This window comes from Anomalospiza imberbis, chromosome 1, assembly GCF_031753505.1.
Source record: "Anomalospiza imberbis isolate Cuckoo-Finch-1a 21T00152 chromosome 1, ASM3175350v1, whole genome shotgun sequence".
Taxonomy (NCBI): Eukaryota; Metazoa; Chordata; class Aves; order Passeriformes; family Viduidae; genus Anomalospiza; species Anomalospiza imberbis.
In genome coordinates, this window is record NC_089681.1 from 9,287,836 (window position 1) to 9,307,934 (window position 20,099).

General features: G+C 36.4%; 1 protein-coding gene across 2 annotated transcripts in view; it reads left to right on the forward strand.

Moving 5' to 3' along the window:
- The window catches only part of ADCY8 (adenylate cyclase 8), a 118,315-nt gene that overhangs the window by 36,779 nt on the left and 61,437 nt on the right, over positions 1-20,099 (forward strand). For both annotated transcript variants that reach the window (XM_068180999.1, XM_068181009.1), the window contains exons 3-4: positions 11,310-11,440; positions 13,914-14,025. In XM_068180999.1, coding sequence (XP_068037100.1) covers positions 11,310-11,440; positions 13,914-14,025 — 243 coding nt within the window. The remainder of the gene's footprint in view (positions 1-11,309; positions 11,441-13,913; positions 14,026-20,099) is intronic.

Here is a 20,099-nt window from a genome sequence, read left to right on the forward strand (position 1 = left end):
ATCTTCTGGAGAGGTGTTCATTCTTGTTCTGTGTAGCAGGTTATGCATCATTCATGATGAGAAATCTCTTTACCTCTTACACAGAACTTGCCAGCAAGGCTGTTCTGACCCTGCTGTGATAAACTACTGGGAGGGAGTGAACTCAAATCAGAAACAAATCCTTCAGGTTTTAAGTCTTGACAAGCCAAATGGAGAAAATTATTCTAATTTTAGCACTACATTTGTGTCGTTTCAGTGCACATAGTTCTAGAAGTTACTAAAGCCACAACACATTAGTCTTTTTAGTTGTATTGTTTAAATCCTTCTCTAAGACAGTCTTCAGCAAGCAGGCCCATTTCTCTGCAGAAATAATCTCAAACTCCACAAAGAGAAGGTCCTCTTATGTGGAAATAAAGATCCTTCTTAGCATCTTCCTTAGTTCTTATGGAAATGTTCTTGGGTATCTAACATACAGGCAGAGGAAATGGAGCTGAAGGCTGGAGGCAGGAGGGAAGTGGGGAGCCAGCACTGCCTGTTTCCAGTCTTGCAAGGAGTATTCAGGCCAGAAGGTCCTGGCTGGTATCAAACCAAATCCACTGGGCTTCTAGGGATGTTTCCCATCAAGGAAGGACAAGGATGGGCATCTGCAAGTTTTAATTATGGGTTGAGTCAGACCAGTGGGGAGAAAGAAGAAAAACTTTTCTACATTAAATAGTGCAATGAGAAGAGTCCCCTAAGAGAATACCCTACAGACAATTCCTCCCTGCAAGTCCTGCCACTGGCTCTCTGAGCACCTACATTCCAGGTAATCTCTTTCTCAAAGGGGATTCCACAAATCCAATTAAAACTCATTTGGAAAGCCAAAACAGTTTGGATATTGTTTAACTTGATTTGCATAAAGGATTAGAGCTCATCACCTGAAAGGACCATTTGTCCAGGTGAGAAGAGGATAGCTTTGTTTTCTAGGTATGATCACACATTCTTTCTTCCTAGTATAGGTATCAGGGCTAGAAAACGAGAAGACAGCCTTTAGTCTTCAGAACAATCTGCTGTTGGCATATTTAGTCTCTTTTGGCGGTTATCTTTGGAAAAACTGTAATCCTGCCTTAAGCTCTTTTTTCATTAAAAACCTGTTCTGTTTGACCATTTGTTTCCTTCTACCTCTACTTCCAGAGGATGTTTTTTTCACACTTTCCTCTGCAACAATATCTGTTTCCCATGGCTTTAAGAAGCTCTCTGCAGACTGATGAACTCTAGTTTGCTTTTTGGTTTTTATTTTTTTAATTTTTTAAAGCAGCTTACATGTTATGTAGGTTTTATCAAGCTCTCATAAAGCTAGAATTTAATCAACTGTCAGTACTTTGCAACATCTAAAATAAAAGCAGATTGGACTGGGATTGGAAAGGACACTTTAAGAGGGTTAAGCACCATGAAGTCTTGTATATATGTATATATACACATATATGTATATATATATATGTATTTATATATGTGTGTGTGTGTGTGTGTATATATATATGTATATATACAGTGGTGGTAAGAATATTAAAATCTCTCTAAATTGGTATGACAAAGTTCAGATTTAATTTAAAAAAAAAAGAATAATCTTAATTTTAGAGCGCACATGGTCTTTATAAAAATAGTTTAATGTGCTTCATAATTTAAAATATGACCACAATAACTGAGCCTTTTTTTTAAAAGGGCAAACAATAAACTCACAATTTATAAAAGAAAACTATGTAAACCTCTGGTTAGATATTACATTTTAAGCTTTTTTTTTCTACTTGATAGAAACCAATTTGTTAACTGTGAGATTCTAAGTAAAGCTTCACATTTGTCCAGACTTTCTTTCATCTTAGTACTTTTCTCTAAAGAACCATGGTTGCCACAGAAATTTTTTCTTCATGTTGCTCCATCAGCACTTAGATGATCAAGCTCAAAGTATAACATACTGGTAAATGCAACAAATAAAGGAATGTAAAAAGTTTATATTGTTCTTCACAATCCATTTCCATATTTTGATTTAGTAGGTGACCTGTTTTCTAAATCCAATAACAGACTTTTCTTCCTTATTGTTGGGGGGAAGAAATATTTACATGCACTTATGATTCTGTAGATACCAGGATGTATATTTACTACATCTTCTCTAAAAACACCCCACTACTTAACCCATTTGCAGTAGAAATCTAAAGATTGTAAAGTCAGATTTTACATGTAGTGCCTAAAAGGACTGCAGGAAGACTCTAAAATTAATGTCCTTACAAGATCCTTAATTAATAGAGGGACTCTGTAGTCCAGGTAATGGTTTTAAATCATATAACCATAAGCAGTACCAATTCCAAGATAAACAGTCAAGTTACTGATGCCATTACTGAGATAATTTAAGGTAAAATAGAATATTTGGATTAACATTTATAAATAGGCTAATGGTCTTTCATATTGATGCCGTTTGGGTTTTGCCTTTTTTTCTTTTATATATTCTCTTTATTCTTCACAGATATATTTGTAACGCTGTCACCTATTGTATTAGTAGCTAGTTTTCCTGGTACTTTTCCATGGCCTTTCCCTGAGCAGAAAGACAAAACAAATTCCAGAGTTCCAATCTGCAGGTGATAGAAGGTTTCGTGCTATCTTGGTTCTTGCTGGGAACCAAGGGTGAGAACAACTCCTTGAGATCTATTCTCATGGACAAAGTACAGCTAGTGCTGAAGGAGGGACTCCAGAGAAAGGGTTTGACCATGGGTTGGGGGGGAACTGCATCACCACTTGTCCTTCTAATTGGTGCTTTTTTATCAATTATGCTAATTTCCTAAAACCAATAAATGTGTACTCATCCCTGTAGGAGAGGGATTTTGTGGGCATCTTTCCATAACTGCCTCTGAAGGCCTTCATTAAAGATCCCCTTTTACTTTACCTCCATTTACATTTACCTCCCTGCTAAAATTATCTCAAGTTTCATTTCCAGGTTAGGAAAAAGGCAACAATATCACCTGTGTTCAACTGCCCATTTATAACCTATTCAAAGGGGTTTGATTTCAGGAGGTGACTATTTCTCCCACCTACTGAAAGGAAGTTTTATCCTGTTTGTTCTGTTTAGTACTGAAGTCTTGTATTTCTCTGACAAGGTGCATCCATTGTTTTGACCAGAAAATATGACCTTGTGGCTCTTATCTTGGCGTCTGCAGTGTTTTATTCATAGAAAGCTGAACAAAAAAAGGCACAAAAACATTCTTTCTGATATTTCCATGTCATTAGCTGTCATGGGTACCCCTGACAAATGTGTATTTTACTGAAGTTGTCTAGAAATTTTCAAAACAACCCAAAAAAAAGTAACAAAATGGAAAAAGAGACATCTAAATCAATAGAAAAAAGAACCAGTACAGCAGAATTAAATGAAGATTTAACAGCAGATAAGTCCAAGCTGTTCCAGAGAAGTACAGCACAATAAGCATTAAAGTCAGATGGTGCCATTCTGATATTTCAGAACAAATTTGAATTGTAGGAGCTGTTTTGTGATCATTTTCTATCCCAGCACAACAAGGAAAAGCTTAAGATTATACCATTATTAAATCAGTGTTGTGCCTATCTTTCTCCTGTTCTTTAGCTCTGACTCCAGCCTTCCTTGCAAACTAACTGAAATTTATGGAAGCCAATACACAAGAAGATAGTACAAAGCTTTTTGTCATAATATGGGTCTTATTTCCATATAAATCTTTTTCTTCTGAATATTTGTGTTCTCCAGTATTGTTTAATAAAGAATAAATAACAAAAATATCATCATGATATTTGGAAGAAACAAAATTAATGCTATAAAATATGCCTTTCCATTATTAGGTGAGTCTAATGGGTTACTGTGGGGCTGAAGAGTATCACTTGCTTAGCTCAGGGATCCCCAGCAATAAGTAGGACATTGACCTGTTGGAGAAAATCTAGAGAGTCATGAAGAGAGAGCTGGGGCACTTCTGCTATTAAGACAGCTGGAGAAATTTGAAATTGTTCAGTTTGGGGGAAAGAAGCCCACAGGGAAACCTTATAGAACCTCCAAGTACCTAAAAGGGCTACAAGAGAAATGAAGGAGGACTTTTGACAAGGGCATATAATGGTAGGACAAGGGGAAATGGCTTCAAACTGAAAGAGAGTAGGTTGAGATTGATATTAGGAAGAAATTCTTGACTGTGAGGGTGATGAGACTCAGGAACTCGCTGCCCAGTGAAATTGTGGATGCCCCTTGACTGGAAGTCGGATGGAACTTGGAGCAACTTGGTCTAGAGTAAGGTTCTCCTGCCCATGGCCAGGAGGTGGTAACTGACTGCTCTTGAACAGCCTTTCCAATCCAAACCATTTCATGATTCTATGATAAATGTCCATGTCTACAAGGCAGGGCATTAGCACAAATTGTTTTGTAACTCCTGCTTTTTACCACTCATCTTTCTAACATGGTTTGGTTTCACAATGAAATGTAAATCCAACATGCTCTTTATTCAGGAGATAAAAAGTCATATGCAAGGGTTCAGAGGATCTGGAATTATTAACGATTGCATGTATCCAATACAGATACTTAATTTGAGAGCGCTTAATCTGAGACCTTTAGTTCCTACTGCCTAAGCTAAAAGACAACTCAAACAAACAAAGCACTATCAGGAGATTGTTTCATGATGTGCTCCAATCCACTCTCATGCAAGTTAGTGGTATTCATGTAGCCTTATGACAAGTTGGTTTGTTGTACCTGTTCCATAGTGTAATTACTGCCTTCAGTTAGCTTCATGATCAACTGTGTTACTTCTAAAGATAATTCTATAAGTATTTTTGTAAATATTTTGAAGAGGAATAATTTTTCTTTATTAAATATACATGCATCAGCAATAACAAGTATCATGCAAAAACAACCCCTCAAAACCATAAAGTGTTGCTCTACCAATTCCCAGAAAGATTCAGGATAAGCTAACTATTTATGAAGCCAAATTATACTGGGAAGGCATAAAAACCAAAACTGGCAGCCTGGAATTATCCTTCTACATCTCAGGCACTGCAGGGTAAGTATTGAATTGTCAAATCATTCCCTATCCAGCCAAAACAAAGGACCAGCAGTACCCTGCAGTTCCTCCCTTCAGCATGTGCTACGTATATTGTTTTATGCTGGTATGGACAGCAGCATAGAGGAAACAATGGAATAACATGTCCTTCTTACAGGAATTGTGTAGAAAAAGCTTTTTCCTACTTTCATTGCCACAAACTTTGTAACATGTCTCATTTGACTCTTTCATGAAAGGTTCACTTTCACTCACTCTCACAAATACTGGGTTATCAGTTTGATTGAGATTCTAGATATGTTTCATAGAAAAAGCTAAATAAAAGGAGACTCCAAGACATTCTGTGTGATCTGGCCTTGTTTCTCTTTGAAAACAGCAGATACCTAAGTGAAACATGCAGCCAAGTATGGGATAATTTGGGATACTAATTGCCAGAATTAAAATAAAACAAAGCTGATATTGCTCATATCAAACATTGCAAAACTGGTAAAAGCTAAAAGGCAGCCTCATAACCCCACAAGTCTGAATGAATTAGGTACTGCAGTTCCTTCACTATTTTTTAATTAACTGCCATTGTCTTGATGAAATGCAAGAAGGAACAGCTGCAAATAGACTGTCCACTGTACACTTAGTAAGCACAAAGGAATTTCTCTTCATAGCAGTTCATCATAATGAGAAGTACTAATTTCCATTTTCCAGAGTGGCATCTACAATAATTACATCTATTCTGAACATGGTTAGATTTTCAATACAAAACAATACATTTTTTTATTTATTTTCCCTTAAATGTAATAAAAGCTCATGTGCTACAGAAAGACTAAAACTAGTCCTGCCCTAAATGGCCTCTTTCGTATCCTATTAAGTTCAGTGTTTATGACAATAAAAATCTCTGATATTAATTGTAAATGTTGTTAAAGACAAGCTTGATGGTTCTGGAAAAATTATTCTTAAAATTCAAGATGAAAAATGTGAAACAGTTTCTCAGAGCACCTATCATTAAACACTTCTGGGGTACACCCACTTCAATTTTATGCAAGTGTCTTGGGAACAGCAATAATCAGCATGATTCCAAACCCAGACTTACTCCCACGACTTCTCTGTAGGTTCCCCCTTTTGATGGTACGTGTAGAGGAAGAAGAGAAAAACCTGAACTGACCCATCAGTCAAGAGGGGCTTTTCATGCCTTGGCAAAGCTATCCCCAATAAAAATTATGTGGAACAAACTAAAATCTATACCATCTAAGTGGAACTGGTGCATGGAGCCTTTGCACACAGCAGACCCTGCAGGGTGATTCCCTTACATGACCTGCAGAGAAATTTCAGGGAGTTTGATCTTCCTCTTAGCAATCTTTTCCAGAACCCAAACTGCTTGTCAATGTTTTGTGCTTGTTGGAGTTTTGGTCTCTTTGATCAGCCCAAGTGGACAGGTCTCTGGTTTTTATTCACAAGACTGAGGCCTTGGGCACTAGTTAATTGACTCTTCTCAAAAACTGCTGCAAAGGTCATTATTTATTCATCAGGGCCATGTCCCACTTCTCCACGAATGTGCCTACCTATGTTTGTGCAGTTGATAGCATTGGTACCCCCTGATTTCAGTACAAGTGACCCAAGGGATCAGTGCATGCAGACCACAGCAAAGCTGTCCTACAAAGAATGACTATTGCAGATGCATAAAACAATAAAAGGGCCTTAGAGGCAGTATAAATGTTAAATTGCAGTCTTGGGACTTTAAGTAGATGTGGATGACTCATGAAGTTAATTTACTTATCATTGCAGGATTTGTTTCACTATTGCTAATTTTCTGAAGGCGTAGATTGGGTAGGAGTCAGCTTCATATTTGACACCTCCTAAACTAAGTGACTACACACTCTTTACATCTATGAGCTCCTACTACCATGGACTGAGATCTAGTCAAAACAGGCAACAGAACCCAAAGAGACCCATAGTGACACAAAGGAGTCATTTGCTTGGCTGAATATCTCTCCACATTCATTGGATTATATGGAAATTTGGGCATAACTACCTTGGAGTCACAAAACTCAGGTGTCCAAATGCAGACCTGAATTCTACCATCAATTTGTTACATTTAGTGATTCCTATCAGTCTTTTGTCTTTACCATAGTTATTCTTCACGTTAAAGGTACTTTTTAAATTTATTTACTCTAAACTCTGACTTCTCCATCTTAAACACTGGGGTTGATTCAAGTCATTAATGGTTATTAGAAGAACAGTTCACCAGCTCTTTTCCAGCATTCCTGTATTGCTATTTTCTTTCTTCTATGTCTTTTCTCTTGAACAAAGACATGTCTTTTCTTCTATGCCTTTTCTCTGTTCCTTTTAAAACCACTTACCACTGCTGCTTTGAATTGTCTCCACTTAGCCCACTGCTCAACTAGTAAGCTTTCAAAAGATCTGAGTAATGGAGTTTCCTTCACCCTAGAGTTCATAACATTTTATTATGGCTTTATCTGTAAGAGAAGAAATTTTTTCTCATGTGTTTCCCTACAACTCTGAAAATGCCTTCCAAGAGAGACTGACTAGAAATGTGAGGACTCTTTGATCATGCAAATAGTAAGGTACAGAGGACAATAAAAAAAATTTTCTTTTCCCTGGAATTAGCTACTGCTTTTTTGTACATGACCTCCACACATTTGTACTGTTCTTCTAAATCTGTATCTAAATTTGTGAAATAGGAGCAATAGTATTTAAGTAGCTTGAAGGGGAGTTATGTGGCAAGGATCTGTATATCAAGTAAAGAGTGACCTGACACTCGTTCTTGAATAACCGGAAATCTTTCTTGACTTCTGGATTAAAGAAAAGTGATGTGAAAGACCTCTGAAAAAGGACATATCTTGGTCCAGAGAATACTAGAATCAGCTGTAGGAAAAGAAAGAATGGAAATGTTCCACACTAGAGCCCACCTCAGCTCTCACCTTGTAGAAGAAGCCTGGTTCAACATCCCCACCATCTTGTCAGTGTGGTGTGATGTCAGAGGAGCTTGGCATAGCAAGGGACATTTGACATGTTTCAGTACCAGAGAATTGATGGTAACTGAAGTTCCTCAAAAAGATGTGTGTATAGATACACACATACACAGTAAAATGCTGTTTTTATTGCAGTGCTCTTCCTTAGCACAACATACATCATGCAGAGAAGTGACACGAGCTGTTCATGAGCCTTCAATCGTGATTCTGACAAAGGCTCATCACACACTTCACTATTAATGGATGAGGGCTGCTACAGAGGCAAAATAATTAACCTCAGTTTTATGGGTCATTGCCAGATCTTATGTGCAGACAAGAACATTTAACTTACCTTAATGAGTAGCATGAAGGTTAAGATATCAAATGTCCTAGGCACATTTTTCTTGGCTTAGTGAACATGTGCCAAGCCAACTATGTTGTATTTTAAATAAACTTTCTAGAAGCATTGCTCAATACCCCCTTAGGTGAATGCAAATAAGGAATGTAAGCGTTTCCTTTTGGGAAAAAAAAAAAAAGTACGTTCCCTATTTAAGCCATATATTTATGAAGGAACTGATCTTTTTTTCAATGTTCTTTTATCATAGATTTCATGAACAGCTTAATAACAGCCAGGATTTCGGTTTACTTTCTTTTTTTTTTAATTTCCTTTTTTAAAAAAAATTGTATTCCAATCTGTCATCCTTCATGCGTAAGCTAGGAAATAACGTATTTCTTTTTACAGTGAAAAAAAAATTAGTATTAGTCTAAATGTATCTTCACAAGAAGTCATTGGACACTTTATTCATACAACTCCCTGAAATACTGATCTGATTTGTTCAGAAGGTGGTTTTATTTTTGGTCATATTGAGCTATGTATCTTAATAGTGAAGGAATAAGAAATTCTAAGTGTCTTCTATCATAGAAGGCTTAAGGACACAAAATTTTAAAACTATTTCTGGCTTCTAGACTATCAATCAGCAGCTTCTTTCTAGCATGCCATCTTAAGAAACCATGGGACATTTGCTTGTGAGCAAAGCTACCTGAGGACTAGATATTCCTGTGAAAACTGGTTTTGCAGGAGTATGAAGGACTTCCTAAGGGACTGGTTTACTTCTTGCTATCACAAGCATCACATCCAGTGTTTACACATCAGAAGAATGAAGGATTGCAGAATTCCCAGGCGGAAAGGGTGGAAGAAGCCAAGACAAAGCAGATGTGCTAAAATTAGAACCACCTTGTATGGGGAAACAGAAAGTCTGAGCTTGGTATTTCCCAAAATAAAGGATGATCTCGCTGCATTATAGTTCACAGCCTGCTCTATATCAGCCATCACTCGTATAATATTTTGTCTCTTCCTCACAAGGACAGGTCTTGATTTAGGAAAGGTTTGTAGAATAGGTGGATAAATTAAATATTAGGAGATTCTCAGTTCTCTCATGTTTTGTCAGCATGTTATGCAGGAAGGAGTACCTTCTTGGAGGGGGTGTAACACTCCTGTGCTCCAGTGGTGAAACACTCCAGTGCTCCAGTGCAGCTTTTGGCAGCGTGTGTTCTCCCCTCTTAAACAAACATACCGTTCACCTCAGCTGGTGCTGCCATCTAGACAAATGGGGGTGTTTATCCACAACATGTTTCCATCAGAGCTGAAGATTGTTTACTAACTGCTGATTAAGACTGTTCAGAGTAAGAATTCTTCATGATCTACACTGTGAAAGTTGTAAGTTAGTAGTGATATCACTTTCTTTAAAAACTAGGAAGGGATTCCTTCATTTATTCAGATGTTTTATCTATGGCAACATTTCAACCACATAACATTGAATTCTGCTGGCATAAAAATCATTATTTTCATTATTAGTTTGCTTGTCTCTCTCATTCCATCCATCATTCCTCTTTGGCTTTTCTTGTTCTCTCTGAACAAATTTTCACCATTGAGAAGGGACATAACACAGAGCCTGTGTAGTATGAGAGTATTTTATATCCTCCTGATGTCAAGTTGCCTCAAAACAAATTCAACATCAGTTGAGAGGAGAGGAGAGGAGAGGAGAGGAGAGGAGAGGAGAGGAGAGGAGAGGAGAGGAGAGGAGAGGAGAGGAGAGGAGAGGAGAGGAGAGGAGAGGAGAGGAGAGGACTTTATTCATCTATGTGTTCCGTAGTCTACATATGTGCCTGATTTGGAAGTTTGTATCTGGTTTTCCCTAGATATATCCTAGTCCCCAAAATGTTGTTCAAAATTTGGTTATAAATAGCTTACATACAAGCTGGTAACATTCTCTTCTTTAGTTCAATAATATTTCAGTATTTGCAATCCTGTAAAGCAAAAGAAAAGTGAAAAATTGTAGCTTTGCTTTAGAAAGATTGGTAGTGATAAATTCCAATACTGGACAAAGCTTTCTAATGTGAAAGAAAGGGGAGACTGAGGGCAAGAGGACACAATAACAGTATTTTAGTACAGAAAGATTATTACAGAGAAAGAAGCAATCAATAATTATCCATGCCCAACTTGAAAGGATAAAATGGTTTAATTTGCAGAGAAACAGATTTGGGTTGGATACTTGCAAAAATCTATCAAAGCCGTTAAACTGATGAGCCACTGAAGCCAGTCTAAAATCTCTCAGGGGATGATCTAGGGTTTTCATGAAAGAATTTGATTGCTTTTTGAGGGCTTGCCTGGCTCTACTAAGATGTGGTTAGTTAGAGCACGGTGCTAACAACAACCACGATTGCAGGTTCAATTCCCCATATAGGCCAGTCACTTAAGATCCTTGTGGGTCCCTTCCAACTCAGAATATTTGGTGAAATTCTATGAAAATTCTGGGGTTAATTATATTGTGACAGGGCTGGAAACAGCACCTGTGTGGATATGTATATGTCCTTTATACACTAATACTAGAAGTGCACTAATATGCACTGATGCACTGTGTTTGCACACTAATAATAAACTAATATACATGGACACTCTACTAACATTATAAATAAGCATGCATATATATATATATATATATATATATATACACACATATGTCTCAGATGTTTACTCTTCCTGAGTGTCCTTGAAACATAGACAAAATTAATTAGAAACGTTGAATATGTTCTCCAGTCCTCCTAGTCAAGAGGACTGGTTTGAATGGCTGCATGTGAGCTCATTTTATTCTTCCTTACGTAAACCAGAGGTGTCCTGGTCTCTGGACTCAGGCTGATAAAGTGAATCATCACAAATAGCCTGAGCTAGAATTTTTAGAGAGGAGGGTCACATCTTGAATAACCAGTTATCCAGATCCTTAAACTGGGCATTGTGAAATATCAGTTCAGACTGATGCTGGTTTCCTCTTTGTTTTAGGAACGGCTGGTGCTCTCTGTGTTACCACGGTTTGTAGTCCTGGAAATGATAAATGATATGACCAATGTAGAAGATGAACATTTGCAGCACCAGTTCCATAAGATCTACATTCATCGTTATGAAAATGTCAGGTGGGTGAAGTAGTCTTGCTGTAATGTTTAAGGTCTCAGATGTTGCTAAATTACTCTTGTCTGAGGGTTTCCCTTCTGTTGCTTTATTCACTCATAAATCAGAAAATAAGTGTAGCCTTGTTTAGTGTTTTAGCAGAGAAGCATTTTGATGCCTTCTTCTACTCATCAGGATGGGTGGATGCCATGACAATATGAAGACCCATTTGAACTAAACACTGAATCTGGACCATTTGTGTCTTTTTTTCACTTTTTTTCACTTTTTCACACTCAGTTGACTTAAGTGGTCAGGATTGCACAGGAAGGGGAGCCCTGCCAACATGTGGATACATATTCTGCCACAACATGATGGTTCACCCCACACTCTGAAAAATAAGGTGGAGACCTGTAAGATGTTCTGTTATACGGTTCCTCTGTTTTATAGCCATTTTCATTTGATCAGTCTTATTCTTATTTTCTTAATCTTTATTCCTCTCTAATTTTTTTCTTTCCTGAAGCTATGAGAAGGGTGATAATTATCCTATGAGTTCAATTACTCCAGGTAATTAGTCCTAATTGTACATTTACACCAGATTGACCAACTTTCACTCCATGACATTACATAATCTTGGTTTTATTGTATTTCCTGAAAATCAGAATATTTTGTTAACCCAATAACATTTTCCATAAGCCTTTCCCAAAACACAAGGGTAAATCATTAAGTGACCATCTTTGAAATCATCATTGAAGGAAGTGAAAAATAAGCATGGATATGATGGTAGATAGTTTGCTTGGGAAGCAAGTAATTTGCCTTTCGATGAAACCAAAATATAACTTTGTCTGGACAAGTTCAATAAAAATAATTTGCACTTCTGCAGAAGAATAACTTGATTATTATTATGGTCTTCTGTGCCCATGCATTAGCACCGATATATTATTTTATTAAATCTGAGTGAAAGTATCAAGGACCCTCATAACAGTTTGAGTTGCACTAAATTAAAATGTCTTCCATTAACCTTTTTCATACTCAAAGTAAGTGTTGCTGCAGAAGAATCAAAATATGGAGAAGATGGCCCTTTTGCTTTAACAGAAAAAGGGTTGTAGATAGGGTGAGAAGTCAAAACATATTTTATACTTGAAAGCAATTTGAAATTAAAATTATGCATGCTTTAAAATACAGATACAGGTTGGCTTCTATACATGCTGCCAGAAACTAGATCTTTTCAAACACGGTTTCATTCACCTCATTTTGTTTCCTAAATGTTCAGTACTGAACACTACCTAAACCAATGCTACATGAATCCTTAAAAGTAGCTTCCAGTTAGAAATTTCTGTTGGCTTGAAAATTAAAAGTGTAGAAAATAGTAGTTTGAAAATCTTATTTTTGTAAATTTAGTCTATTATTACTATTCATTACTCTTCAAGTAGCTTGGTACTTTACCTTTAAATTTTATTACTTCTCACTGGTAAAAATCTTACCAAGTTTTTAAGTATCTTGTTCAAACCTCACCCAAACCTTTACCAGTTCATACACTTGAAGATGTATGGTCAGTCAACCTGATCATTCTGTATTTATTAGTGGTTACATTGGTAATTCTCAGACGCTGTCAAATTGTGATTTTGTTCACCACAAGTCATCAGCTAAAGTGAAACAAAATCTTCTGGTACTCAGGTCATAATACCAGTTATTGGTTGACTTTCAAATGCTAACAAGGTTTGTGCCTGAATGATATGTGTCGTTTTGAACATCACTGCTTTATAAGGTAGCCAATACTTTCTTTGACTAATAATTACTGAGCTATTACATGCTTTTTTCTGGGTAGGATCTTGCACACCACAGACTTTGTGTGTGTTTATGTTTCTCTATATAAACATGTGGTCATATTAGGCACAGTGAGCAGTCAAAAGGCAAGAAAAATAACTGGATGTTCAAACACAGGTTAGAATTCTGTGTGCAAGTAGTTTGTTAATGGAGATCCTACCACAATTTCAAGAACACAAGTTGATACACCTAAATTCAAAGTATGATCACACTGGCTTCCTGTAAAGTCAGTAGAATGAAAAAGGAATTATCCAATTAAGATTCATACCTTATAAAGAGAGCACTATAGTTCTAACTCAGGTACTTCTGTCAAGTGCCTAAAATAAGACTAAATAAAAGTGGCCTTAGCCTGGTATATATCAAGACTGTCACAGATTTGTCTGTACTCCTGTACTCTTAGGATTTGAGACTTGTATGATTTGAAAATCTAGAATTACATGACTCCTATTTTTGGCAAAACATTTTCTCACTCTTAGAAGTATTTTTTTTTAGTTCATTCAATATTTATATTCAGTGCTCCAGTATGTACAGAAGTATAGAAGAGAGGTAATGTTACTTCAAGGGTAATAAAATGACCCTTCCACTAGTAAAAGGCTAGAAGGTAACTTAAAACATTCAGTAATTAAAGGAAATAGACAGAAATATTAATATGTTTTCTTTTTTTTTTTTTTTTAGCATTCTTTTTGCAGATGTTAAAGGATTCACCAACCTTTCCACAACTCTGTCAGCCCAGGAGCTGGTCCGAATGCTGAATGAACTCTTTGCCAGATTCGATCGACTAGCACATGTGAGTTGAGCACAATTTATTTCCAAAAACACAAAATCAATTCCATATTTGGGAGGTTTGGGAAATACCCTCTGATCAATTTGAACAATATATATCCAGATTCTCCCCACAGGGATCTTATACAGTAATTTAGATTGGAAGATACTGACAAAGTTATATGAAAAATGATGAGTTCTGATAGCAAGTGAATGCAGAGTTTGTCATCAGAACATTAGGTTTCTGTAGTGCTGGACAGAGAATACTATGAAAGCAGATCACCTACCACAGTTTCTAAGGAAGCTTCATATTTTGGATTGTTGCTGGAAATTTTTTTTAAGACCCTAGCTTTATTTGTCTTTTCTTCTGCAAAGTGAGGAAGGTTAAAAGACATATTCATTTAAGGTCATCTAATCAGTTCTCACAGTCATTGCAGTGGTTAGTTAATAGCAGGGTTTATAGTCTTTAAGCTGGATTCTATCTAACTCAACAATGAAATTAATTAAACACAGCGGAGGAAATTAGTACATCAGGAAAATTAGTTGCTCCTTAATTAGCACTGATCAGAAAAAAGTGAGGCACAAAAATACAAGTGGAACATGCTCAGTTTTGCTAGGCTTGTATATTTTATTTTTTTCATGTTTCTTTGGTCAAAATTTAATTTATTATGGCTATCTTTAGGTGTCAATATCTAAGCTGACTATTAAGGCTTCTAAGTGGAGGCAATGAAGTATATTTCATGTAGTTTATCTTATCATTTATCCCAGCAAATATAGGTACATACTATGGGAAAGTGCTAATTGCACTGAATATCATAGACCATGCTATTTACTATAAAGGAAACCTAAAGTGGCTTGGCCTGATGTAGAGATTTGCATCCCTCACTGGCTTTTATACATTTCTGAATTAGGGTTATGGGGTATTTGTACACATATTGCACAGTATCAGTAAGATCCTTGTGGTTTTCTCTCATCGTACTCATTAAGGTCAAGAAAAGCAAGTCTTGCACACTTATTGAAATTTCTTTTGATTCAACTATTTTTATTTCAAATAGCAATGTGTTTTCTCTTATACAGAGTGATGTCATAACCCATTGTCTGGGCAGTGGCAAATTAGTAAATGCAACCTACAATATCTGCTTTGCAAACAAAAACCCCTCATCACCTCTGGTCTACACTGTAAACCAAGCCAGGTGAAAGAATTACCTCAGTCCTGTCTTTTAGAAAGCTCATAGGAATAATGTCTGCTTTTTTATGGCTTGAGAAAAAAAGCTGCTTTAACTGAAGAAACATTTTTGCACAAAATAGAATGTATGTATGTCACAGAAATATATTTTAGGAAGACTATGTAAAAAAAATTGCTTTATTGCCTTGCTTCACATTTCAATTTTGGCCAGCATTCATGATTATTAATCATATTTTATAACCGTTCCATAAACTATATTTACCAATAATGATTTGTATAGAATGACTATATCCAGTAAAGGAGTTAGGAACAAGGAAGGCATTTACATTTAAAAGTCTAATCCAGTGAATCCTCCTTCACTTGTCACTTAACCCTGATGTCAACTTCCTTCTTATTTGTTTTTGTTTGGTTGGTTGGTTTTTTTTTAAATTTTATGGGAACTGAAATTTTTGCTTCTTTAAATGCCTAGACATTTCCCCCTTCCCTGCGGCTTGTCACACAGCTCCACTTAAACCTTCTAGAAACCTTTCTGTTGCAATTCTAAATTCATAAAACTTAATCGAGAACATTGAATATGCCACACAATAATAGATGTCCCAAAAATGTGGGTGAGTTTATTTTAAAGAAATGGTAATAAATATATCAGTCTGTTTTACATAGCCAAGAATTTCTTGTCCAGAAATCTCTGATTTGGGATGAAAGAATATCTGTGACTGCAAAACATCATTATCAGGATGATCACCTCTCACGTGAATGTCCCAGTCACTAAATTCAAGACCCTAGGCTCCTTCATGCATTTCCTTTCCTAGTCTGGGAATTTACTTCACTTTTTAACACGTCAGTGAATAGACTAATCCACTGGTCTAGAACAATCCTCCGAAAGGTGGAAGAAACAGGGAAGAACCACTTGAGAAATTGAACAGATTTTGCCTGCAAAGATTAAAATTATATGATCATGAATAATTAAAATTTAGTAAAAAGACATTTTGATAGTATTCCTTATTTGTGGATTCTGTGACCTGGATGTCATGATACTTATGTGATGCCCTGACAATAGAGATGCCTAACACAGAGGAACCTCTCTTGCTTCCCTAGAAAGGGTTTGGTGTTTCTGTCCAATTCAAGGAGACAAATTCTCCCTCTGCACTTTACAGGAAACCAAGACTCCACACGGGACTCTTATGAAGGGGACCAGCTGCATAAAACAAAAGGGCCTAAATCTTATATTGAACTTTGCCTTTTCCTTTTAAAAATTTTGGAAATGGACACTGAGTGACCCTGAATTTTAAGGACTTGTGAATTACATGGATCTATCAACCTACCCATCTGATATTGCATAAAGCTTTCACACCTAGTAAAGGTATATTTTTTGGAAAAATTCCTGGTCTTCATCTGAATGCACCAAGAGATGATCTTGTTTTATTACTGTCCATCTTGGTAGTATTCCAGTGCCTTAAAACTCTCACTGTTTATTCAGTATGGGGTTTTTTCTCATTTGATTTTTTCTGACTTTGAATTACATCCACTGATTCTTGTTCTGGCCAATCACTCCCAGACGAAAGAACCATTTTGTAGCCACTGACTTCCTCTGGGAATGCATCTGGATGGTTTGATCGAGGGGCTTCTCAGGTTTCCTTTTGATAAAAGAAATCGACCAAACTCATAGCAAGGGTTTTACTCTGTAAGATTTATTCATTCAAATAGTTTTCGGGACTACTTTTCTGGAACACCTCCTGTTGTTGATAATCCCTTTTAAAAAGTACTGAAAACATTGTTCGTGGGCTAACCTCCATGAGCGTGAAGCAGGCAGATCGTCACAATTCCTCCTAACCTCTCTTTCCTTGATCACTGCCCAAATACCATGTTTCTGAACTTACAGTGATAACACTATTGTACTGAAAAATATTATTTTTGGGTTTTCTGGTCTTGCTGCCACATTGTGACCACCATGTCTGCATGGTAATTGTTTATTTTACTGGTCTTATTACTTTTGCAAATGTCATTAGCAATAGTTTTCTACTTGCCTGTAAATCCTTCACAGGACTTTTGGGAAGTGGTCCTTTCAAGGCCTCCCTAGAAGGATCTTCCACTAAGGAGGATTACACAATCACATCTAGATTTCAGATCTATCACTTAACTGGTTCTTAATCAGTTTAACTAGCATTATCATAACCCTTTAGAATAGTCACTGTTTCTCAGACTCTTGGAGTTTGCTAAGAATTACCATCAGAGGAAAGAGGTCAGTTGCAGAAAGCTTGAGGCAGTTTCTTTAGTTTTTAAGGGAAAAAATGTATAAATCCTTATTTACTTCTAAATAAAAGTATTAAATTATAATCTTATGTAAGGGATTGTTGGATCTGCTTGAACATCTTATACAAATCATATAATATTAAAGAAGACATTTTCACAGCATACTGAAAAATGTAATTAAGTTTCTTTTTTCTCTTATCAAGCTTTATTAAGCAATACAGAACTAATGAGAAATCGCTGATTGTTTTTTTAATCTTCCCTAAATTACATCAAGTTTATAGCATATATTGATGCATATCATTAATAACAAAAAAATCCATAGTATCTGTATCATTATCACAGAATACTCTGAACAAAAATTAGAACTCAGTTCAATATTTCTTCCAAGAAAAAAATGTAATAATATGTTTTTTACAGCTACTTCCCATTTCTAATCACTCTGTGATATTTGTAAAAGATTTATAGTTATTAAAGAGAAAAGTGACATTTACAAAAGAAGAAAAATAAGTTGGCATAAAACAGAACTGAAGGAAACATTCCCTTATAGATACTTCATCTACTGAAAGGCCTAAACAGAAACTCAATTAATATTAATACTTTCCTTAGGCAGAAATTTTGAGAAGAGAAGGGAAATGAGATGACATTCAGCAAGATACTTAAGCCTAAAAAAAGTCCTGCCTTGGTGAAGTAATAGTTATTTTTGATGTTTGTTTTTCCTCTGCCTTCTCTGAAGTGCTAGATGTCAGCCAATACCATGATTTAAATTATCATATTTCTGAATTAATCTACAGTCTTTGTAGATTCAGTTTCAGATACAACAAAGAGGAAAAGAAACTTATTAAAGGACTGATGGGCGTTTTGTTTATTTTTTTTCTAAGGAGGCAATCTTTTTCTGTAACCTTGGTTAAATTGTCTCCTGTGGTGCTGCAGACAAGCTGTCAAAAATTCCTCCAACAGTGTTATTACCAATCTTGTGACTGCTGTTTCCAGGGGTGGAAACTAACCTGACTGCCAGGCTCCACAAGAACACGTCACCCCATAGCCCCAGTAAAATACCTTCACCTGTTGGTATCAGGAAGGGAAGATTGGAGGGTTTTGGGGGCTTTTCTGTTCCTTGATAAAGACACTTCCTCTGCAGTGCTTTACTGTCCCAGGCCACATTTCAGCTCTGAGCTGGCAGTGCTTTTTTCCATGGTGAAATCTTCTTCAAACATGTATCCCACAGGATTCCAGAGACTTCCTAAAAGGCCTTGTTTAAACATATATGCCAGGTGTGAATTTTTTTCATGTGTATATGTTTGGGGTGCTGTAGCAATAAGTGGAGTTTCTGGATTACAAGTATGAATATATAATATTTATCTCATTATAAAGACATTGTATGAATTTATAGTAAAGGGATGGAGTGAATGCTCTTTTTGCAGTGCTTAATTCTGAGATGTTTTCCTCCCAACCAGTGTCAATAATTAATGGGCTCAGCCTAATGAATAAACAACCTTGTTTACCACTTTCTCCCTACATTTACAGTTTTTCAGATGGAAAAGAGCCTATATAAAGCTCTAAGCAGTCATATAAACCCCAGCCCACAAAACACTTTTAGAAGTGATAGTATATAGGTTTTTTATGAAAAAAAGTCAGATGAAAATGACAGAAAAAATAAAATTTGTTTCAAATTTTCCAGTGATTTATAAACTAAGAGTTACTCAAATTCAACCTCCCCCAAAAAGAAGCTCCACTTGGTGACTAAATTGGGATTTGAATTAAATTAGTCTTTGCAAGCATATTCTTGGGAATTCTCCAACTCATCCTTAATAGAATCACAGAATAATTAAGGTTGGAAAAGACCTCTAAGATTAGCTGTTTACCTAACACTTCCAGGGCCACTACCAAACCATGTCCCTAAGCAGCACATCCACGTGTCTTTTAAATGTCTTCAGGGCTGACAACTCAACCTCTTTCCAGAGCAGCCTGTTCCAATGCTTGGCAACCCTTTAGATGAAGAAATTTTACCTAATATCCAATCCAAATCTACGCTGGTGCAAGTGGAGGCCATTTTTTCTTGTCCTGTCTCATTACTTGGGAGAAGAGACTGACCCTGACCTGGCTACAACCTCTTTCTTGGCCACCTGGGCACACCCTGGCTCATGTTCCAATGTTGTCGAGCAGTGTCCCACGTACCTGAAGCAATTAAGTTCTAGAAACTCCTAAGGGGCAGAATTTCCATGCAGAATTGTTCCTGCCTTAGCTAGAAAGAAATATCTTGAATCTTTCTCAAGTGGATTTCTGTCCCCGAAATCACTTAAAGCATAGTCTTCTAATTAACACGAGCTGCCAAGGCAAATTGCTCACCAGACACAACAGTCACAGCAGTTTTCTTCTACAATATGTCAAGGAACAAAGCTGTCAATATAATAAATTATAAAGCTCATTCACCAATGTACCTCAATTCCTTCTGCAGCATGAGAGACCTCAAACCTATTTTTTTCTGGCAGCACAGAGAAATTCTAACCACTCCATTATAGGTTATTCTAAAGAAAAAAAAAAAAACCATTTCTTGCACAGTATGTTAAAATATGTAGAAAGTGTTTAATATAGGGCCATACTTATATATTCCCTAATTCAGGCAAATGAAAGGCTGTCATATTTTTCCCTTTATGTGTATAAAA